The sequence below is a fragment of the Haliotis rufescens genome, unplaced genomic scaffold, assembly GCF_023055435.1.
Source record: "Haliotis rufescens isolate VD_foot unplaced genomic scaffold, xgHalRufe1.0.p SCAF_49, whole genome shotgun sequence".
Taxonomy (NCBI): domain Eukaryota; kingdom Metazoa; phylum Mollusca; class Gastropoda; order Lepetellida; family Haliotidae; genus Haliotis; species Haliotis rufescens.
This window is the reverse complement of record NW_025964212.1, coordinates 3,005,145-3,030,810: the sequence shown is the minus strand read 5'-3', so window position 1 is coordinate 3,030,810 and position 25,666 is coordinate 3,005,145. Positions and strand designations below refer to the sequence as shown.

Sequence of the window (25,666 nt, the reverse complement as noted above, 5' to 3'; positions counted from 1 at the left end):
TCGATGATGACATTAAAAGATTTAACGAAGGCATATCTTTTGCAAACAGATGAAATGTTTATGAAACTGTTAGGGAAATGTTCTACGGTGACCAGAATCGGAACAATTTAAGCTATTTCCTCATTGAAACAACCGACAATGAAAGTATAATATAACATTATATAAATTGTTATAAAAAACTTTATTCATGACAACATGTTGTTTACAAACCTTTTTTTGGAGCGATATTCTTCGCCATCTCCGTCAACTACCATCGTAAGGATTTTGCTAAGAGGATTTGAAAGTCCATAACTCAGAAAACACTTGTCCATTCGAAAATCAACGTCCCCAACAATGTCCCGACATAAATTGAAGTCAAACTTGATGAAATTCATTTCAGAACACGGGGGCACGGGTAGCCCAGTCGTCTAAGGCGCCGAGATTCGCTGTGCAGAGTTGCGTCCCTTGGGCACGCCAGGAACCTACTTGATTGTGGGTTCGAATCCCGGTTCGCCCCGATTATGTTTCTAGGTTTGTCAGCACCATACCCGTGCTCGTGGGTTTCACCGAAGTGGTAAACGTCTGAGACCTACATCACTTCGGGCTTTCCTCCAACATTAAGCTGACACGCCGCGATATAACTGGAATACTGTTAAAAGCGGCGTTAAACCCAACTCACTCACACTTACTCATTTCAGAACACGCACAATTAAGAAAATCAAACACGACCCATTATTTCTGGGCCACGAATGTCTCATTCCATTCACACTCTGGCTTGGAATCCATGAAATCTTGAAATTGACAGGTCACACCATGCAGATACTGAGATAGGCCCTACCTCGTGTCAAAATGTCCGGCTCGTCGGCAGGCTAAAAAGCAGCTGTTCAGTCATACTCAGTGCCATTGGTGATCATATTGTACCAGCAGGCTCGATCATTCGCAATAAATCTACAGGTTAATGTTGAACCACATCAAAGATCGGGGTTGTGATCTTGCTTGGTTTAACTTGCAACGGAGAATGTAAACACAAGATTGTCAGCCATTGACAGCTGCGTGGTGTTAGTGACCGTGGTGTAGGTCAAGTTCTGCCACATTCAAGTTCGGGGTGGAGAGGCATTTATTTTTGTGTTATTATTGTTTACTGGGGGTAATTGATAACTAACTAATAACATTGACACATGTTAAAGGTATAATAGAATGTTAATTCAAAAAGTTTGTTGTAGAAGTATATTCGTTTAGCATTTTAAAACCTTTTTCTACAACCTGTCACCCCTAAAAAAAAATGATGGCATGTTCGATTTCCAAGAAATGACCTCTCGCGCTAAATTCCGAGAAAAGACAGGGTCAGCCGAAACAGTGTACAACAGGTTGAAAGAAATTAAAACATCTCTCTTTGGACTAAGTTTGGAGTGTTATTTGTCAACTTCTTTTGAAACACTATGTGTTTTGAACACTTATTTTGAACTACTCACGACTGTGGTGTTTTTAATCTTGAACTTTAGTAATAATTGTAACATATATAACTACCTGTGACCACTTTTCGGAATGATCTAAGATTGCGGACTTGTGTACCTGTGTTGTTACGCGTTGCAGGAGAGCACCGTTTTCAAAGCGTTGTTGCCGTCATGACAGAATGGAGATAAACCTACTGTGTTTTGAAATTTGATGTAGTCCCACGGTAGAATAGGGACTACATCAAAGCTTTTTCCTCAACGGCTCAAAATTAAAATAAAGAGGTATCTACACTACAGTGGGAATACATCAAATTTCAAAACACAGTAAGTTTCTCTTCTAAATGAACGAGATAAGTGTAGACATACAGATTGTTACAATTGAAGCACACAACTTTGTGAGTGCGTGTTTTGTTTTGAACCATGAACCATACTTCTGTATGAGAGTTACCTCCCTAATGCTAATATGATTACTCCAGTAGCCTGACACGTCAATTGTTCACGCTGTCCAAAAGTGCTAATACCTCGGAAACTGGGTCAACGTTAACCGTTAACCGCTTTCGGCCTCTCCCCGTCCTTCTCGTCAGCCAGACTCGTTACACGGAAATTGGTTCAACGTTTCCTGCATAAAATAAAGAGGTATCTACACTACAGTGGGAATACATCAAATTTCAAAACACAGTAAGTTTCTCTTCTAAATGAACGAGATAAGTGTAGACATACAGATTGTTACAATTGAAGCACACAACTTTGTGAGTGCGTGTTTTGTTTTGAACCATGAACCATACTTCTGTATGAGAGTTACCTCCCTAATGCTAATATGATTACTCCAGTAGCCTGACACGTCAATTGTTCACGCTGTCCAAAAGTGCTAATACCTCGGAAACTGGGTAGGCTAGTCCCCGACCTTCTCTACAGGCAAACCCGCTACACGGGAATGGTTTATACATCATGTACAAATGTCGCATTCTCGTGTTCTCGACTTTTGACGAAAAGTACGAATTAACATCAACAGAGGAATGCGAGATCTGGGCCAAATTTCGCTTTCTCGCGATTCTTACACTTTTTGCATATTGAGCTTGTTTCTAAAGGCCGAGATCGCGAGAGACGCGAGAATATCCCTAACAGTATTTCATAGTCTCTAGGTCCAGGGTTCAGCATGCAGCATGCAGCTCTGAGGTGAAGGTGAGGTGAAATTGGGTTTTAACGTCGCGTCCAAGATTATTGCACTTATACAGCGACGTGCATGTACGTGTGTGTGTTTGTGTGGCTGCTTGTACTAGTCCGGACTGATGCCGATTTATAGTGCTAGCTCACTGAGATACCAGTTTAACAATAATACCCCACTCAGATACAGTATACTGACTCCGAGCCGACCAGTCCTTGTTTTAGCCCCTTAATGCCGAGCGCCAGACAGGGTAACAACAAGTACCATCTTTTAACGTCTTTTGGTATGGCGCGGCCGGGGATCGAACCCCGGACCTTCCGCTCTCCGGGCGGACGCTGCATGCAGCTCTAAATGCAGCCATGTTATATAACACGAAGTCTGGTGCATGGTAAAATCAGGCCCCGAGACTGCCTCGCCTCGCTGACAGTGTAGCCCATTTCGTGAATTCTAATATAATGTCATCATGACCCATCCAACACCTCGTGATGTTTCTATTTCCCCCTATGCATGTGGAGAGTGTCTGGGTGGTCGAGCTGCTAAACGCCTCTCTGTGTCGTTGTCTACATTCTGACAGGAAATATCCTTGGAACCCGGACAAGGTTTGAGCCGTAAGGGACGAAGACAAAATTGAGAAAGTTGGGAACTTCTGTCGTCGCAGTTTACTAAGGTGACATTTTGACTTGTTAATCTGGCTAACGTGGTGTCTTGTTCCAGTTACATATCGGTGTCAATAACTGAATGTTATAAGGTCAAGCAAAACAAACATAAATTAGAGCATATGTGGTTGACTTCTGACTTGGTCAGGGATCGTGTGTGGTGGGTCATCACTATCATTTTAATAACATTATATATTGATAAGTAATACTATGGCTTGTTGGGTGACGTGTATTTCACTGACAACAGGGCCACTATAGAGGAAGAGGCGTTTCTGCTTAATCTAACTTAACTGCATTGAATTCAATCCCAAATCTTTATCAAAATAATGATTTTCTCAATTTGCCTGCCAAGGGCAATCCAAGATAAATCCCCGTATAATTATAATAATATTGACATGGCTTTACAAAATTATCTATGGTCGTACACAACAAATCTCTAGTCAAGACAGAGGGCACGGGTGGCCCAGTCGTCTAAGGCGCCGCGATTCGCTGTGCAGAGTTGCGTCCCTTGGGCACGCCAGGAACCTATGATTGTGGGTACGAATCCCGGTTCGCCCCAATTATGTTTCTAGGTTTGTCAGCACCATACCCGTCCTCGTGGGATTCACTGAAGTAGTAAACGTCTGAGACCTGCATCACTTCGGGCTTTCCTCCCACATTAAGCAGACGCGCAGGGATATAACTGGAATACTGTTGAAAGCGGAGTTAGACCCAACTCACTCACTCTAGTAAAGACAAACATTCACTCGGTGGATGAATATATATAATGTCACATAAAAAACAATATGTTGGTTGGTTGCTTGGTTGGTTTGTTGTTTAACGCCGCACTCAGCAATATTCCAGCTATATGACGGCGGTCTGTAAATAATCGAGTCTGGACCAGACAATCCAGTGATTAATATGTGTACACAACCAAATACAAATAATAAGCAGCAGATAACATTCACCTCGCTGTTGACCTATATTACACCGCATAAATCTGAATTTGCTGCGCTGTGCATATAGGAATATGCTAACTGCAGTGGTCTTTAATCCCATATGTGTACACAGCCATATGCAAATAGTAAGCAGCAGATAACATTCACCTCGCTGTTGACCTAGATTACACCGCATAACTCTGAATTTGCTGCGCGGTGCATGTAGGAATATGCTTACTGCAGTGGTCTTTAATCCCATATGTGTACACAACCATATGCAAATAGTAAGCAGATAACATTCACAGTCGCACCTTAACTTGCTTCCACTCCTGTGTACAAGCCATAATAGTGTCAATCATGTCTGATTGGTTCTGATTAAATCAAAATTAGTTCAAGTATTAAGTCATGAGACATTTAAACCTGAACTTTGCGCTTCCTCTGGTGATAAGTGTCCGACCTTGCTATTATTAGACTTTAGTGTGATCCTTGGTCTGATCACAATTATGTTAATGTTTCCGACCACAGGATGTCAAAATGGAAAGCAGACGCGCCTTGATCTCAATCTTTATACAAGTACTCAATGGCGACAGTGAGTGAGTTGGGTTTAACGCCGTTTTTAATATTATTCCAGTTATATCACGGCGCGTCAGCTTAATGTGGGAGGAAAGCCAGAAGTGATGCAGGCCTAGACGTTTAACACTTCGGTGAAACCCACGAGCACAGGTATGGTGCTGACAAACCTAGAAACATAATTGGGGCGAACCGGGATTCGTACCCACAATCATAGGTTCCTGGCGTGCCCAAGGGACGCAACTCTGCACAGCGAATCGCGGCGCCTTAGATGACTGAGCCACACGTGCCCCCAATGGCAACAGGCATATTGTACATAGAACAGAGTTTTTCCATACATTTACCTGTTATTTGCATATTTCTTTCTGCACAACAGTGCGTGGTAAATATACATGGACATTGTTTGTATAATTAACTTTACTGTACTATTGAACAGATATTTGACTAATTAAAGTAATGCTCAGATATATACACTAACGGACAAAAACACTTTACCAAACATTAAATTATTTGTCGTAATTAAAATCAAAATGTTGTTAAAACATTGCTGTAAATTAATCACCTAAAGCAACGCCTTTGTTTCTGACATCCCCAGTTCTAGTCAAGGGACCTCGTGTAAAATGACTTTAAATAAGCGTGAGAGTTTGATGCACCTGAAACACAATGTGCAGCTGTCATCTGTGGCACCGACCGCCTCCGTGGTCTCCACGGTCGCGTCATACCAAAAGACGTTAAAAGATGGTACTTGTTGTTACCCTGTCTGGCGCTCAGCATTAAGGGGCTAAAACAAAGACTGGTCGGCTCGGAGTCAGTATACTGTGTCTGCGCGGGGTATTCATGTTAAACTGCGGCATGGTATCTCAGTGGGCTAGCACTATAAATCGGCACTAGTACAAGCAGCCACACACACACACACACACACACACACACACACACACACATACACACACCTATTTTACACATTTAAGAAAAACGTTATTGTCTGATATCAGCATTTTTCATCCAAAACTGGCTCCCACAGTAGATATCGCCTGGGTTAGATCAAGCGATATCTACACTGTAGATATGTTGGATGATAAATAAAATCTCACTCTCGTGTCTTTTGATATCAAATATATAAACACTCGTTGTTAAAGTGGAAAAAATCCTCGGCAAGCCTCGGAATTTTTCCTCTTTAATCAACTCGAGTTGATATATTTGATATAAGCGACGTTAAACCCAATTTCACCTCACCTCACCTCACATGTGGCACCCGAACCAGTGTAAAAACACAACGACCATGCCAGGGCTATGGAAAGAAGAGGGAAAAGGCGATAGATGGATGCTGATGGGCGGTACACGTGACCACGTGTCAAGATTGGTCGGTTATCGGCATTACGATCAGTGGGTTGATGACATGTTCCAGCCACACTGACTATACACAGTTGACAGTGTGGTAAACCATTCCTCCCGTCCGCCAACGAAGACCGGTGTCTGTAGCACAACGGATAAACAAACAGTCTATGGTTTCAGCAGCTTTGTTGTTGTTGCATTAAACCGCCAGTTACAGCCTTTCAGCACCCAAATCGGCTTCCCACTTTATGTTCTAAACATTACATTCCTCTGCCACATACAATTATGGATAAGGGGTCATATGGCCCTCTGCCTCTCAGCTGGGGACTGCTTACAATTCTCAGGTCCAAGGCAGCATAAACAATTGAAATATAACAAAGCAGATCTCACTTCTAAATTATGTCTATGTATATATATATATATATATATATATATATATATATATATATATATATATATATATATATATATATATATATATATATGATGGCTATATTGGCATGATCTCATGTCAGGTCAAGTCAGAGCCAAATATCACAAAATCATACAAATACATTTAGAAGCTGACTACAAACAACTTGTGTACCATATCGCAGTTCATTAGAGGTGAATATGTGTTATTGATGCATATTGTACATATGGCTGCTACGGAACATCGCAGGACAACAGGTCTGTGGGCTACAAATTTGATAATAATGAAACAGTTACTGCATAATAAGAATATATCCAGTCAAAGTGCATATCCTAATCAAATGACTTATATACACTAATCACGAAATAATGTTCCTTGTAACCATGTCCGTTTATAGAATAGTTACATTCACTATATATACAATAACAAAAAATGTATTTACAAAACGTAAGGTATACAAATTCAAGTGGACTCCCCTATTCCCGGGGAAAAGTACATTGCAAATCAGCCAGATCCCGAGGGTGACAATCGAATGGAGGAGGGCACATACCCCTACTGTTTTATCAAACCCTGTGTAGCCACCATCAACGGAACAGCCAGATGGATGGGACTAAGGATGAAACGATACACCGATATTCCGATGCATCGCGATACTTGACCCACGATACGATATACGATAAACGTGGGCCCATTTATCGATACGCCACGATACGGAACGCAAATCTCAAGTACAGCGTTTCCTCGGTATTGTGCCTTTCAATAAACCGCTAACTCGGTTATAGCGCGCGCTAACGCATGGCTCCCAAAAACGTACTTACATTTTTAATAAGCTCAGGTTTTACACCGACAGATGTTTTTCCCCATCTCATAAAACATTATCAGCTGATCACCGCAAGCACATAACACCGAAAATACCGGTCAGCAAATCCGAACTGAAGTACGCAATTCAATACCATTATTATACTATCTTGTTATTAAAACGTGTTCATTGTATATCTGGACTTGTGTTTGTAATATATTTTATTAATTTTGTTCAAAATTTCATTTAATATTGTTTTCATTAAGTTATGTGAAATTGTGTGTGGAGAGATACAGCAACCATGGTCAGATTACCGCTTTTGACGCATTAAAACGAACTTTAGTTGCTAGAGAATGGATACATATATCAAAAATGCCATACTTTGACTCGTTAAAAGTAATATTTGTGGCAATTTGGCGAATATATGTCAACATAACGTTATCGCAATCGAAATACATGTAGCACGGGAAGTCCCTAGGGTGACTGGTCAAATTGTTCCATACGTTAAAATATCCTGCAACAGCAATCACCTGTACCAAAATGCTACACTTGTGGTTCTTATAATTATATATATAATTATATAGTAAAAGCTGCAACTAAGGTAACACGATATTGGAATAAATTATTCTTGATAAAACAATAATTTCAGATACAATTTCTTCGACCATTGCACCAAAATTCTTTGAATTTGTATCACTGGTGGAGTACATTAATTATTTTCTGGTGTTTGAACTTTTTAATTGTTTTGAAGGAAAGTTGAACAACTTCAGTAGTCTTGTTATTATAAAATAATTTTGACTGTTCCAAAATCATGAAAGGTTCAATCTTTACATGCTTTTTAGTCTTGTTTTTTTTTTATCATTGCGTATCGAGATACGTATCGTATCGTGACCAGAATATCGAGATGCGTATCGTATCGTGACCTTCCTGTATCGTTGCAGCCCTAGATGGGACATGCGCTCCCTCCAAGCCCTAATAACTGCACCATCAGAAGAGCTCTCTACTATAAATTTTTGAAAATAATTGACAACTGTAACGGGTGGTAAATACCAGCATATGTTCAAAAGAAGATCAGACTGGGTGATGGGGAGCATGTTGTCTTCCTTCACAGAAAAATAATGCCGGAATGTGTGTTGACACTTGTGCGAACAAAATACCCAAATGGGATAAATGAGCCATATATGGGACACAAGTGGTGGCGAACTGACTTTGTTATTTTTCTCTTTGTATATATATATATATATATATTATCATTGATATTCTTTTAGACTAACATTTAGTCTCTGAAATCTTATATTACACAATATCCTTCTTGACTCTAAAAATAAAAAAAATTCCCTATGCTGATTTCAGAATAGAGCTAGCTTGAGCTGGCTAGACTTGCTTTTGTATGCATTTCTAGATTATTATTTTTTCATAAAATAAATATATTCCACGGTCATGGTGCAGGACTAATATTCTTTCAAAAACTGCAATTAATTTCTTTGGGGAAAATCAAAATTTTGTAAAGCATAACACAGTAATGAAACTCTTGGCATCATGTAACTGACTATGGCAATACAGTATCCTTATCAGACAAGTGATTGTGTTTTGTTTACATAAAGAGTGTAATTGCTCCTAAGAGGTCAAATGTGTGACTTGTGCTGTGTCTCAAAGTTGACAGGCCTTCCGTTCCCTCCTGGAGGAAAAAGTGGTCGCCTTCTGCCTAAGCAATTTCGGCTGACCTGTCCCCCTTCGGGACTCCTGTGTGTGAGTAGGCTACACATATCTATTGTGAGTTTGGTATTCACAGAATTTCTGTTTTTGTATTGATATGATTTCTATTTTCGTATATTGATATAATTTAATTTTTATCTTTGGCTGCTCTGTTTATATATACACATGCACAAAAGTTAAGCGCCACCATATTCATAGTCTCTTGATTTCACGTGTGGGAATCAGAAATACGAAATATGATGATGTATGACTGAATTAGGCTTCCATAGTTTCATGAACCCAAATTTGCCCAGATACCACAAGGAAAGCGTGCTTTACGTGTTGCTGCAGTTCCCCTACCCTATAAATACTGAAATTCAAGTTTCAGACACGTGGTTGCATTTTGCTCCTGTGTGAGATTCCCCTTGATTTAAACATATTTATTCACAAGGAGTGAACGGGATTGGGGGACAAGTTCTTCCAACTTAGAATGCCCTCTCCCTGGTATTTACAAAAAAATCGCAATTTCAAATTCAATATATATGCATAAAACATTAAACACTATAGATGAGAGAGAGAGAGAGAGAGAGAGAGAGAGAGAGAGAGAGAGAGAGAGAGAGGGAGGGAGAGAGAGAGATACATTGTTGAATGAACAGTTCTTTACACAAATCTTTTAATTGTGCAAATATAATGTTGTACTGCCTTAAATATAGCTTCATTTTCTGTAACAACGTCATCTGCATTGCCGTATAACAGTAAGTGTACATCAACAGGTATGTTATGAACAATATTTTTAAGGCTGCTTAACATAATTTCACGCTGATGACTAAACAATGGACATTCCATGAGATAATGATATGCATTTTCACATGTATTCGAACATGTACAGTTCGGGTGATCTCTTATACCAATTCTATATAAATCATAATTCAACTGACTGCACATGTATCTCAGTTTTGTGTGTAAGATATTATATTTTCTTTATCCATAAGCGAAGTACGCAGGTGACGTGGAGTGGTGCTTTTGTAACGAATTTTTAAAACAAGAAATCGTAGAATTTCGATCTGATAACGGAATAGAGTTCCACAATCGGATAGACGATGGGTAAAAGGATTCACACGAATGTCTTAGACTTGTGAGAGGAACACTGATGTTTTCAGAGTTTCTGAGACTGTATGAGTTTTTTTGCAGCAACGGTTTTGGGTGGAATATCTGTTAGATAGGAAGGGGCCATGTTATGATTAATTTTGAAGAAAAGACAAAGTTTACGTTTCTTTCTACGCTCAACTAAGGGTTCCCAACCGGTTTCGTAATATAATGAATGCCTTGGGGCATATTTAGGTAGATCAGTTACAATGCGTGCAGCTTCTAATTGTAATTGTTCTAATTTCTCACTTTGTCCTTCGGTGCAACCATCCCAAACCTCACATGCGTATTCAAAGTGTGGTCTTATGAACATTTTATATATATTGTTAATAGTATTTCTGTGAAGTAGATGTTTGAGTTTTCTCATTGAGTAAATCATCTTGGAAGTTGTTTTTATTATGGTATCTATATGACAAGACCATTTGCCGCTGGCTTCAAATATAACACCCAAGTGCTTATGACTGTTTACAGAGCTGATTTCTTTTCCGTTGAAATTAAGTTTTAGACCCCCATTGTTGTCTTTGCGAGAGAATAGAACCGATTTGGTCTTTTCGGGATTGTAAGTTATGAGCCAAAGTTGCGCCCATTCACTTAAGATTGCTAAATTTGTGCTTTTAAAAGGAACGTTCCAGTACACTGTTATCATTGGATGACATGCCAATTGATGTATCGTCGGCAAACAGTCTTGTCATACAGTCTAATTTATCAGCAATGTCATTTACATAAACAATAAAGAGTAAAGGACCAAGCACGGACCCCTGTTGCACGCCAGCCTTCATGTATCTTGGTTGGATATTTCCCCATTCACAAATACGCTTTGGCTACGATTACTTATGTAACTGGTAATCCATTTTAACAATTGGCCTTTTATACCATACCTCTCTAATTTGTACACAAGCCCACTGTGCCATACACGATCAAAGGCTTTTGATACATCACAGAATACAATACAATAGTTTTCTTTGTTATCTAACGCTGTACAAATTTGGTGGTAAAGTTCTATTAGTTGATGGACAGTTGAGTGACCAGCCTGAAACCCAGATTGGTACTTATACAACAATTTGTTCTCATGAAAGTAATTATATAAATGTTTGAACACTACTCTCTCAAACAATTTTCCTAAACAACTAATGAGTGATATCGGTCTATAATTAGAAACGATAGTGTGATCACCTTTCTTAAATAATGGCATAACGTTTGCTTTTTTCCACACTAATGGAAATATACTTGATTGTGGTGACATTGAACAGTCAACACAATGCTTCGCTTATAGAATATACAGTTTTCTTTAATAATTTATGACAAATTTTGTCCGGTCCGGAGGCTTTATTCAGGCTGTACATCCGCTTCGTCTAGAGCTAGCTTCGCCATTGTGTCTGTTTTTCATTTCTATGAATATCTATGTGAGAGGGGTTCCAACACAGCTCCAGCTGTTGCGCTTGGTCCGATAGTTTTGTATATTCGTATAGAATATTGATGACTGTGTTTGGCCTGGAGTTTGAGTTTCTGCCACGGATGGCTTGAAGTGCACATAGCGAGTCTAATAGGACGGCTGCCTTTGCTTCCGGAAGTTCAGGTATGAGTTTGAGTGCATGATGAATTGCCTCCAATTCAGCAGTGAACACTGACTGACCATCAGGCAGGCGAACCGAATGTGCATGGAGTTTGGAGCTGTGGATATGGATCCCGTAACCAGCACTTTTATTGATAGGATTCTTGGATCCATCAGTTAATATAGGCCCAGCTGTCCCGGGTAGTTTGAATTTTAGTAATAGCTACTGATCGTAGTAGGGTTGGGTTTTCCTTTTTAGTGACTTCTGATGTTAAAGCAGTGTCCACTTTGGGAGTTTTTAAAGTCCAGGGAGGGTGTAACCCTTTGTAGTGACTTTCTGGAGGCTGAACGTCATCACAATTGTGACTTCGGATGAGTTCTTGTACAAGTATCCCAGATGGCTTTAGAGAGGGATTTTTCCGAGCTAGGGCTTAATCTCGAGTGTTTTCGTCTTGACATATCTTTTTAACCAAAGGGTTTGATGTTCGTCCCCAGAACGATAATATTGCCTGCTCTCTTCTTAGTTTATACTTGTAGTGCTTCTATTGAAGTGCCTGTGGCCAGCATTAGGGCTTTGTATTGTATTCTGTCGAGGCGGCTCAAGACAGTATTTGATGCTGAGTGAAAGGCCTCACAACCATAGTCTATTTTTTATCTGATAGGTGGCTTGTAGAGATCCAGCTGAGTGTCCCTCGATGTGCCCCAAGATGTGCCTGAAATTGCCCCATAATACGTTCAGGTCTGTTTGACATCTGTTTTCCACACATTCTATATGTTTGCGCCAAGTGAGGTGTTGATCAAGGATCACCCCGAGAAATATTGCAGATTTTTCGAACATGATTGGTTTGCCCTTTATGGAGACACAGGGTATAATAGCATCTTTCCAACTGCATTTGAATAGAACTCCAACAGTGTTTTCACTTGAAATGGTAAACCCCCATTTATTGCACCATTGATCTACTTCATCCAGGGCTGACTGGAAGTTTCTTTCGGATTTGTGAAATATCTCTGTGCTTTACCTATATCGGCGAATTTAGAAGTTTGGGTAGGAGAGTTGACATGATCAAAAAGATCATTGATCATGATATTAAACAGGGTTGGGCTTATAATGCTGCCTTGTGGCGTGCCATTTTCCAGTGACATAGGATCAGATTGATTGTTCCCTATTTTAACTGATAGCGACCTGTCTTGCAGGAAGGTGTCTATGAAGTTTGCCATGTTCCCTTCTGCTCCATTTTGTGCTAGTTTTGTGAGGAGTCTGACATGCCATACCATGTCGAAGGCTTTGCTGAAGTCCAGAAATACCGCGGCTAGGTATTGTCTGTTTGATTGAGCTTTTTTTATTCCATTTTCCAGTCTTAGAACATAATCTAGACATGAGTGTCCCTTCCTGAAGCCGCTTTGGTCAGGTTTGATTTGGTTGTTACTTTCAAGGTGATGCATGAGCCTTTTTGTAACCATGGCTTCCATAGCTTTGCACGTGTTTGAGGTGAGTGAGATCGGTCGATAAGAATTTGGTAGGGCTTGGTCTTTACCTTGCTTTAGAAGCGGGAAAACTGCAGCATGTTTCCATGATTTTGGGATTCTCCTCAGGGAGTAAGCTTTTGGTTTGGTCAGGTAGGTTTTTTAATATCTCATAACTGGTTGTGTCAAGACCAGGTGCTGTGCCTTTTTTATAAGGCTTTCCACGTGTCTTGCTGATATGGGGCTGCATTGTAGATTGTCGTACACAATTATTATCTACTGTTGAATAGCCTACACTAAAAGTACCTTGATATTCAGATATTTTATTCGTAGCATGGACCGAAAATACAAATATCTTGTTAATATTAAAAGTAAATATTTTATTGAAGATTCATTACAGAGTTATCAATCTGTAATTATTGACATCATTGGCAACACCGATATTATGAAGCGTAACTAAAATACCTGTGAAATTGTGCTTGTGAAACCATTATTTGTAATAATCGTCCGATACTGTTGCTGTTTGCAAAGAAACTAGTGAAATACAAAAAAAACAGTCAGCAATATTACTAATACTTTCAACATAATTTGTACAAATTTTCTCACAGCCCAGAAGGTCTTTGACTGACATTAGTTTATATAGACACTGCCTAGTAAGGCGTATACAAGTAAAGTAGTACAGTAAAATTATTTCAGAACCATCTGACTACATTTCCATCTATTAATTATAGGCCCGTCAAGGGTGGATGCAGACAGACAGGCTTTAGACAGCTCTTTCACTGTGGTGTAAGCCTTTCATGAATAAAATACACTATCGGATTGTGGGCTCACTAAGAAGTCAGCGTGACATTAGCTGCATGTTTTGTAGTGGTAATTACGTGTTGTTGATATGCATGTCAAACCAGCTATCCACTTGGTGTCTAAACTCTCTGAGATGTTAAAGGTGAGTCGTAACGGATTGCCTTGTTACATAGACGTAGTCGTAGGTGGGGCTAGGTGGTGGGGCTAGGGGGGTGGGGCTAGGGGGAGTTGGGATACACGTCATCGGGCAATATGAAACACAGGCAGTCAGGCAACGCACTGTCCCGCCACATTATCCTAGATTCCTGGATATGTTTGATACCCTGGAATCCCCACGGTGTGCGATAGTGCTGAATACACTGGTACAAACGAGGTTGTTAACATGTAACTAGGTTGGGCAATACAAACATACACTGGAGACACTGATTCGGGACACAGTTTTGTTATGTGAAGTTTCGGCATGGCAGGCATTTCCTGCAGCCATTACGCCCTTTGAACAACACACGTGTTCGGGTTAAGCGGAAGCGTTACCACAGCTGTAAATTGGGTTTCATACGATTGTGGATTGTCGTGTACACAGCATAGTGTACATGTAAATATACACAGTATTGGGTGCAAGTAAAAATAGACAGTATATAGGCCAGGAGAAATAGAGTTTGACCCTAAGCAAATTGCAACAGAAATAAATCAAGCTGTTTTGTACTCAGTCAACACATAGTGAACACTATACTAAAAGTCTTCGTGAATCCATCGAGGGGAAATATTTTAATTCGACTCTAATTATATAAGTAATTAATATACTCTTTAAAAAATATGAATTTTTTTTGTTGAAATGTATTCAGCTTGGGACATATCATTTTAAAGCTTTTGACAAAACAGTATACTTTATTTCATCACATGAAGGATGCCTCTCATTGTTGACCTCCACTGACTTAATGTCCTGCTTGGAGAGCGGAAGGTCCAGGGTTCGATCCCGGGCCGCGTCATACAAAAAGACGTTAAAAGATTGTACTTGTTGTTACCCTGTCTGGCGCTCGGCATTAAGGGGCTAAAACAAGGACTGGTCGGCTCGGAGTCAGTATACTGTGTCTGAGTGGGGTATTCATGTTAAACTGCGGCATGGTATCTCAGTGAGCTAGCACTATAAATCGGCATCAGTCCGGACTAGTACAAGCAGCCAAACACACACATACACGTGCATGCACGTCGCTATATAAGTGCAATAATCTTGGACGCGACGTTAAACCCAATTTCACCTCACCTGCTTTATAAGCTTGGCTGCTGTTTGGGCAATCTGGAGTTTTTCTTTCTCAATGTCTTTCTTTTTGGGTTGCTGGTAGAAGTCATGAAGAATGGACGAGGCCGTACTTGTAAATGTTACAACATTATGTTTTCCAATGATATCAGTTATGTTCATGCAAACGCTTCTTCACATAGGGATGGCTGTATGCTTCAACATCTAAGATATCCTCAATGTAATTCACCAAGTCAGTAATAGAAATCTGTTCATCATCATTTTCCTCAAGGAAGCTTGCTACAGATTCAAAAGCTGCTGCCCTTTCAAAATCTTCTGGTCGTCCCTGTTTAGACTTCTTGGGAGGGTCTTCAGTTTTGTCAATTTGAGACAGTATAGAGTGCAGGTAAAGATACACAGCATAGATTTTGAGATAAAGATACACAGTATAGAATGAAGGAAAAGATACACAGTATAGAGTGCAGGAAAAGATACATTTTAGAGTGAAGGAAGGATACACAATATAGAGTGCAGGTAAAGATACACAGTATAGAATGCAGGTAAAGATACACAGTATAGAATGAAGGTAAAGATACACAGTATAGAGTGCAGGTAAAGATACACAGTATAGAGTGCAGGTAAAGATACACAGTATAGAGTGCAGGTAAAGATACACAGTATAGAGTGCAGGTAAAGATACACAGCATAGATTTTGAGATAAAGATACACAGTATAGAGTGCAGGTAAAGATACACAGTATAGAAAGAAGGAAAAGATACACAGTATAGAGTGCAGGAAAAGATACAGTATAGAGTGAAGGAAGAGTACACAATATAGAGTGCAGGTAAAGATACACAGTATAGAGTGCAGGTAAAGATACACAGTACAGAGTGCAGGTAAAGATACACAGTATAGAGTGCAGGTAAAGATACACAGTATAGAGTGCAGGTAAAGATACACAGTATAGAGTGCAGGTAAAGATACACGGTATAGAGTGCAGGTAAAGATACACAGTATAGAGTGCAGGTAAAGATACACAGTATAGAGTGCAGGTAAAGATACACAGTACAGAGTGCAGGTAAAGATACACAGTATAGAGTGCAGGTAAAGATACACAGTATAGAGTGAAGGTAAAGATACACAGTATAGAGTGCAGGTAAAGATACACAGTATAGAGTGCAGGTAAAGATACACTGTATAGAGTGCAGGAAAAGATACACAGTACAGAGTGCAGGTAAAGATACACAGTATAGAGTGCAGGTAAAGATACACAGTACAGAGTGCACGTTAAGATACACAGTATAGAGTGCAGGTAAAGATACACAGCATAGAATGCAGGTAAAGATACACAGTATAGAATGAAGGTAAAGATACACAGTATAGAGTGCAGGTAAAGATACACAGTACAGAGTGCAGGTAAAGATACACAGTATAGAGTACAGGTAAAGATACACAGTATAGAGTGCAGGTAAAGATACACAGTATAGAGTGCAGGTAAAGATACACAGCATAGAGTGCAGGTAAAGATACACTGTATAGAGTGCAGGAAAAGATACATAGTACAGAGTGCAGGTAAAGATACACAGTATAGAGTGCAGGTAAAGATACACAGTACAGAGTGCACGTTAAGATACACAGTATAGAGTGCAGGTAAAGATACACAGCATAGAATGCAGGTAAAGATACACAGTATAGAGTGCAGGTAAAGATACACGGTATAGAGTGCAGGTAAAGATACACAGTATAGAGTGCAGGTAAAGATACACAGTATAGAGTGCAGGTAAAGATACACAGTACAGAGTGCAGGTAAAGATACACAGTATAGAGTGCAGGTAAAGATACACAGTATAGAGTGAAGGTAAAGATACACTGTATAGAGTGCAGGTAAAGATACACAGTATAGAGTGCAGGTAAAGATACACTGTATAGAGTGCAGGAAAAGATACACAGTACAGAGTGCAGGTAAAGATACACAGTATAGAGTGCAGGTAAAGATACACAGTACAGAGTGCACGTTAAGATACACAGTATAGAGTGCAGGTAAAGATACACAGCATAGAATGCAGGTAAAGATACACAGTATAGAATGAAGGTAAAGATACACAGTATAGAGTGCAGGTAAAGATACACAGTACAGAGTGCAGGTAAAGATACACAGTATAGAGTGCAGGTAAAGATACACAGTATAGAGTGAAGGTAAAGATACACAGTATAGAGTGCAGGTAAAGATACACAGCATAGAGTGCAGGTAAAGATACACTGTATAGAGTGCAGGAAAAGATACACAGTACAGAGTGCAGGTAAAGATACACAGTATAGAGTGCAGGAAAAGATACACAGTACAGAGTACAGGTAAAGATACACAGTATAGAGTGCAGGTAAAGATACACAGTACAGAGTGCACGTTAAGATACACAGTATAGAGTGCAGGTAAAGATACACAGTATAGAGTGCAGGTAAAGATACACAGTACAGAGTGCACGTTAAGATACACAGTATAGAGTGCAGGTAAAGATACACAGTATAGAGTGCAGGAAAAGATACACAGTACAGAGTGCAGGTAAAGATACACAGTATAGAGTGCAGGTAAAGATACACAGTACAGAGTGCACGTTAAGATACACAGTATAGAGTGCAGGTAAAGATACACAGTATAGAGTGCAGGTAAAGATACACAGTACAGAGTGCACGTTAAGATACACAGTATAGAGTGCAGGTAAAGATACACAGTATAGAGTGCAGGTAAAGATACACAGTATAGAGTGCAGGTAAAGATACACAGTATAGAGTGCAGGTGAAGATACACAGTACAGAGTGCACGTTAAGATACACAGTATAGAGTGCAGGTAAAGATACACAGTATAGAGTGCAGGTAAAGATACACAGCATAGAATGCAGGTAAAGCTACACTGGTTAGCTGAATATCTTCTCCGCACACATGTGTTCCCAAATCTGGTTTGGTTTTGTTTCCGGACATACTCTAGTTTACCCCCTCCTCTCCCGTCCCCCTTTTTCCCCGTTCTATATTGAAGTGCTTAAAATAGCTCACCAATGTAGGTCGATGCTGCCTGGTACCGTGAAACTGGAGACTTAGCCAGTCGTGCAATAGCAGAGATTCCCTGTACACAATATGTAGACTGGTATTTCATCTTGAATACGATACATCGATGCACTTATGACACACTCAAGTAATATATAACACGCATTTTTTTGGATTTCCCTATATATCTGTGAAACATCCATTAAGTAGCTTTTTACCAGTTTCAGCAGAGACCACATAATACATCTATTATATGGTCTCTGGTTTCAGCAGAAGATGGTTATAAATGTGGATATTTGTTTTGTTTTTGAATAACCACAGCGTCACGTGGTACCGGCTATCCCATAGTTTAGGGCGAATTGACTTTCATCAAATGGTACATGTTAACCAGATAAAATAAACGAAGAATTGCTCGTTAAATGCTCGTATTGCTCGTAAGTCAGTGAGTGAGTGAGTTGGGTTTAACGCCGCTTTTAACATTATTCGTGGCAGCTTAATGTTGGAGGAAAGCCAAAAGTTATGCAGGTCTCAGACGTTTACCACTTCGGTGAAACCCACGAGCACGGGTTTGGTGCTGACAAACCTAAAAACATAATTGGGGCGAATCGCGATTCGGACCCATAATCATAGGTTCCTGGCGTCGTAATAATAATAATAATAATAATAATGATGATGATGATGATGATGATGATGATGATTATTATTATTATTGTTATTGTTGTTGTTGTTGTTGTTATTATTATTATTATTATTATTATTATAAAAATCTGGAGTTCAGAGCTGACCGCTAGCAACAAAGTCAAAGCCACAAATACTTATGCTGTGCCCGTCCTTTCGTATTCTTTTGGTGTTGTTGATTGGACGAAACAAGAAATTCAGGGTATTGACACCCTCACAAGAAGAATCCTGTTAGACAATAGATCCCACCACCCTTGCTCTTCCCTCAGTCGCTTATATTTACCAGTCATTGTGGGAGGACGTGATTTGATTAACGTTGGGGTTCTTCGTGATAGAATTGTTTTGTGCACTTTTGCACACATTTCTTGTCTGATGATCCTCTTGTGAAGCATGTCAAGACTCATGATGAAAACAAGGCATTCCGCAGATTTCTAAAACGAGCCAAGGATGTGGGACATACTCTCATATGTCGGTGTTGATTTTGTTGATGGTTCTCTACTGCTGGGCGGTACAGAAATGAGTGTCAACCAAGCGAAGTGCCATATCAAGTCGGCCCAGACTCAGTTTTTAAAGGAGAGGCTATCTGAACGACCGCTGCATCAAGTTTATGTGCAGTGTGTTGGGAAGAACAGCAATCCTGCAGAGTCCTTTGCTTGGATGAAGTCGTCTGGGCTGAAAAGTGAAACAGAAGGCTTTCTGTTTGCTGCTCAGGACCAGTCACTTCCCACTCGAAACCATCAATGTGTGATTTTGCATCAAAATGTAAATATGAAATGTAGATTATGTAATGAATTTAATGAGACTGTCAGACACATTGTCAGTGGATGCCCAGCTTTGACACAAACACAGAATCTTAAACGACATCATGGTGTAGCTCGATCATGTTATTATCGTCTTCGCCATGCTTGTGGTTTTGACAAAGAGGTCCACCCAGGGTACGACCCAGAATATGTAGAGGGCGTCATGGGAAATGATAAATACAAAATTCTTTGGAATAGGCCCATTTACAGCCTCAGACGTATCCAGGCCAACAAACCTGATCTTGTCCTTTTTGATAAATCCAATGAAATCATTTATATCACTGAATTTTCTGTCCCCTTTGACCCTTATGTTGTGTGCAGTTTGATATCTAAATTGAAATTAATAAGATAATGTATGTTTTACGAGTAAGTAAGCAAGCACTTACAGTCAACCGTTAAACGTTTGCCAGGCTGTACATCAGTGTAACAAAGTACTTAATGTACCGAATAGTCCTTTAACAACCTCCCCAAGGCTAGACGTGTGTTTGTTATCGGTCCACAAAGAAGTCAATATTTTCAGTGCGTGGAAGAACTCGGTTATCACACATGTAGGCAGAACGCGGTGCTCGCTGTCGTGTCCAACACTCTCTTTCACACAACAAACAGTCCACAGCGCCGTCAGCCGGGCGACACAGTCTACTCGCAAACAACGAGTTGTAAAATTTGAATTTGCAACAGAATACCATTGTCTTATTTCTCTTCGTTAACAGTGCAGTGGGCCGTGTCAGTTGTTGAAAACTTCAAAACGTCTTGGTATACACCTACGGAGAAGGATGTCATCGGCGGTCAACTTCCCCAGCCTCATCACCAAGAAGAGGAATAAGGAGGAACTGAGTAGGGATGACATCGAAGCCTTCGTCAACGGCATCGCTGACGAAAGCGTGCAGGACTCCCAGATCGGTAGGTAGGGGCTTTAGGGAGATTGTACGTGTTGGCGAAGGCGGCTGCGCAGCCATTGTACCATTCATGCAATACTTGTGTACATAGAGTGCATGTGGGGTTCAGGCATTTTAGTTATAAGGTTTGATCAAACATCCACGTGTACGGTGTGTCATTCATACCAGGTACTATTATTGGCCATTTATTTACATATTGCATACTGTGGTACTGCTGTAGTCGGTCATATATTCAGTTATGCAATATCTGCCTTGACATATATATCTGGTACTGCTGTAGATGGTTGTATATTCAGTTATGCAATATATGCCTTGACATATACATGTATATCTGGTACTGCTGTAGATGGTTGTGTTTTCAGTTATGCAATATCTGCCTTGACATATAAGGTACTACTGTTTTTGGTCACATATTAAGTCATGCAATATATGCCTTGACATATAAGGTACTGCTGTTTTTGGTCATATATTCAGTCATGCAATATATGCCTTGACATATAAGGTACTGCTGTTTTTGGTCATATATTCAGTTATGCAATATGTGCTTTGACATATATATGAGGTACTGCTGTAGTTGGTCATATATTCAGTTATGCAATATGTGCCTTAATATATAAGGTACTGCTGTAGTTCGTCATATATTCAGTTATGCAATATCTGCCTTGACATATAAGGTACTGCTGTAGTTGGTCATATATTCAGTTATGCAATATGTGCCTTGACATATATATGAGGTATTGCTGTAGTTGGTCATATATTCAGTTATGCAATATGTGCCTTGACATATAAGGTACTGCTGTAGTTGGTCATATATTCAGTTATGCAATATGTGCCTTGACATATAAGGTACTGCTGTAGTTGGTCATATATTCAGTTATGCAATATGTGCCTTGACATATATATGAGGTATTGCTGTAGTTGGTCATATATTCAGTTATGCAATATGTGCCTTGACATATAAAGTACTGCTGTAGTTGGTCATATATTCAGTTATGTAATATGTGCCTTGACATATATATCAGGTACTGCTGTAGTTGGTCATATATTCAGTTATGCAATATGTGCCTTGATATATAAGGTACTGCTGTAGATTGTTGTATATTCAGTTATGCAATACATGCAATGACAAACATTAATTTTTTATGTCAATAATTATAGATATACAGAGGCTAACCCAGTCCTTTCATGACATACAACGTCTGTTTCATTGAGAGTATGTATACATATTTTCGAGAATCAATCATTAAAGAATTCATCTATCCATTTTCACGAACAGGCAAAGAAACTGTAAAAGAAAGGATACACCTATGTTTGATGGTGGCTAAAAATTAAAAAAACCAAGAAATGGTTATTCGTCATTAACGTCTTTAATACGAGTATCACATCACATGCATCCTGTCAATGCCTATCTCACAACATGTGACGTGCATATGACGGTCCTCAAGGAACAAGGGGGTCGCAATTTCACAGTACACGTTAATGTTTACTTTTACCCTGTAGTTTACCGCACACATCTAGTTAGATCTAGCTCTTTTTGACTGGGCCTGGATAGAAAGTAGTGACAATTCATTAACGTATTTCCCTGGTCTAGCCCGTATCCAGCCCGTATCTACCCGTATTTGCATCTTCTATCGTTGTGCATTGCATGTGTTTCGTGTGTCCATTAAATAAACATGGCGTTGGTCTAGGTAGCACGTCACAGGTGCATATGAAACACCAACATTTTTCACAAACCGTTTTGGCACCTGGACATATAATCTCGAAGGAAACACACCGTATCACAAGTAAGGATTAAAAATATGGATGAGCAACTTCTTTATCACATTACGGTACGACGTTTCATCCTATATATCTTATCCTTACAAAGTACTCCAACTGCCAAATGCTTCTCAAAGACACCGTATACATTTCTCATCGCTTTTTTCAATTTACTTCTACTTCATCAACGGTAAATTATCAGCGAGGAGCCTTCTTGTAAGGATATGTGTCTGAAGTTTTATTGCAATGGCAACACTTTTTGTATACTCTCGGTGGAACGCCGCTTCACCTTCTCGTCAAGCAGAGGTTCTTATGATATCATAATAACAAAATATTGTATATATTTAAAAATACTCTTTTCAACAACGACTTTTAATTCTCCAGCCGATATTTGAAATGACAAGGCCAGGAAATCATTTTACTATGAATGTGTGAGAGAGTAAGATATCGGTTTGATTTGATGAAATAATCGTCATGGTGAAGTATAACTATAATTTCCTCTTGATATTACAAGCCAAACTATGTCCAGGTCGTTGTTGTGACTTCCATCTGTTACAATCGTCACACAACTGGCGACATCTGAGCCAGTGTTTTGTCATCTGCTTCATGACGATATAATACGGTCACCCAAAGTCACACAAGGTCACACGGGGAAATTAACCTCTATCTACACACATGTGTTAACAAAAGGAATAGATTTCAGTTGGTAACGGTCAATATTACACAGCCACAAGATCGGAATCTTTAACGCATGTCTTACTTCGCAGAACAAGAGGGATATATATGAGTTGTTAATTGTTGATAATACTGATATCAACTGATTAATGTCTATTGTATAACCCTAAATATATTAGGCGTAATCCTGTTTAAACAACACTCCTTTACAACCCCCTACGTATCTTCTATGTTAAATAAGGTCACACGTCAGCCGGTATTGACCAGACCAGATGGCCGACATCACAAACAATGTTCCCAGTAGCAGGAAATCTATTAGTAATAAATATACACACCTGGGCCCACTTGCACAAAGCGATCTTAACGCTAAGACTATCGTAAGCCTATAAAGTATGGGATCATCTTAGCGCTAAGATTGCTTTGAGCAAGTGGGCCCTGGAGAATAGTAAAGCACGGCTTTCTCTATATGTCCAAGTAAAATAATCATTTTGTAAAAGAAATCCTGTCCTGTTTGCAATTATCGTCCTCCCTGGTAATAGTGATGACTTTCGTCGAGCGGAAAATATGGCATTATAAACAGTGTGGCATTATAACTAGGAAGTGAAACTTTATCTTTAATACTGACATGATATGTAGAACATTAACTAAGAAAAAAACCCACATCCATTCAACCCAAACTATTTATTCAAACGGGACTTCATAAAATACTTTACCAACCGCGCGCGCGTGTGTGTGTGTGTGCGTGCGTGCGTGCGTGCGTGCGTGTGTGTGCATGCAATGTTTGTTGCCATGTGCCCCTATGGTATTAGGGCAGTGTATGTTGGCAAATAAAAAACGTCAATGGCTTGGAGGAATTATATGCTCCTCTGGTACACCTATCTGCTCCTTGTTTGCTTGGCTGTGTGTACAATGTAGGTTGTCATACCGGTACACAGTCTATGTCGCTTGGTTATTCCGCCTATCGTCATTTGAATTACATAAAAAAATCAAGGTCGTGATTATGTAGCGGCCATAACATTTCCGAATCCAGTGATGGCATTCGAACCAAGGACCTTCTGATCCGAGGTCGGGCGCCTTGTCCACATGACCAAAGAGGTTAACCCCGTCAGCTTGCTGACAAGGTAAGGATGTCATCTGTGGGATGACTCCACGCCCTGCTACAATTAGGTTGGCGAATACCAGACACCGCGCGCCGGCAGCCAGTTCTCGGAAAGCGTTTTGTACCGGTTTGATATCTGCTTCTCGGAAAACATTTTCCAAATAAGGAAATGTCATGACGAAATTACATAGTTATTACATCACACCCATGATTCAATCGCCCTGGTTCCCTACTCTTATATTCAGTTCAAGGTGGACACTTGTTGGTACGAGGGTTGATTGATAAGTTCTCAGCTTTACATAGAAGGATTAACGTAATACTAACTTTTTTGTTTTGGCGATTACAGGGGGTCATAGAGGTACAGCCACAAAAACGTGGGTCAATCGAGCAAATTGTTTGACTGTGCCAAGTCAGTAAAACAAGCAGGGGTCTGTGGCCTTTGAAAAATGGACAAACTTTGGGAACGTGCAGTGATAACGAACTTGCTGAGAAAGGGCTTAATACCAAAGGCCATCCTAGGCGAGAGGAGTACAACAATAGGGTAGGATGCCCCGCCCTAGGGAACGGTAAAGAAGTTGGCAGCACAGTTCCAGCCTGGCCAGAAGCCTTGTCATGGCTACATTCGTCACGTGAGGCTCTGAACTCCTTCAACAGAGCCTTGTCATGGCTACATTCCACAAGTGGAGCTCTGAACTCCTTCAACAGAGCCTTGTCATAGCTACATTCCACAAGTGGAGCTCTGAACTCCTTCAACAAAGCCTTGTCATAGCTACATTCCACAAGTTGAGCTCTGAACTCCTTCAACAGAGCCTTGTCATAGCTACATTCGTCACGTGAGGCTCTGAACTCCTTCAACAGAGCCTTGTCATGACTACATTCCACACGTGGAGCTCTGAACTCCTTCAACAGAACCTTGTCATGACTACATTCCACACGTGGAGCTCTGAACTCCTTCAACAGAGCCTTGTCATAGCTACATTCCACACGTGAAGCTCTGAACTCCTTCAACAGAGCCTTGTCATAGCTACATTCCACACGTGAAGCTCTGAACTCCTTCAACAGAGCCTTGTCATAGCTACATTCCACACGTTGAGCTCTGAACTCCTTCAACAGAGCCTTGCCATAGCTACATTCCACAAGTGGAGCTCTGAACTCCTCTAACAGGGCCTTATCATGGCTACATTCCACAAGTGCAGCTCTGAACTCCTTCAACAGAGCCTTGTCATGGCTACATTCCACAAGTGCAGCTCTGAAGTCCTTCAACAGAGCCTTGTCATGGCTACATTCCACACGTGGAGCTCTGAACTCCTTCAACAGAGCCTTGTCATGGCTACATTCCACACGTGAGGCTCTGAACTTCAACAGAGCCTTGTCATAGCTACATTCCACACGTTGAGCTCTCAACTCCTTCAACAGAGCCTTGTCATGGCTACATTCCACAAATGAAGCTCTGAACTCCTTCAACAGAGCCTTTTCATGGCTACATTCCACACGTGGAGCTCTGAACTCCTTCAACAGAGCCTTGTCATGGCTACATTCCACAC

General features: G+C 40.2%; 1 protein-coding gene across 3 annotated transcripts in view; it reads left to right on the top strand.

Annotated features, from left to right (window-relative positions):
- Positions 1 to 3,089: 3,089 nt before the first annotated feature.
- The window catches only part of LOC124122858 (thymidine phosphorylase-like), a 47,035-nt gene continuing 24,458 nt past the window's right edge, over positions 3,090 to 25,666 (top strand). For 2 of the 3 annotated variants that reach the window (XR_006859227.2, XM_046486030.2), the window contains exons 1-2: positions 13,955 to 14,084; positions 20,405 to 20,594. Coding sequence is in view for 2 of the 3 variants with exons in the window: in XM_046486030.2 (XP_046341986.2) it covers positions 14,031 to 14,084; positions 20,405 to 20,594 (244 nt within the window). In the remaining variant the exon portion in view is untranslated. Of the gene's footprint in view, positions 3,266 to 13,954; positions 14,085 to 20,404; positions 20,595 to 25,666 lie in introns of those variants that run through there. The other variant, XM_048383472.1, reaches the window with a different exon arrangement.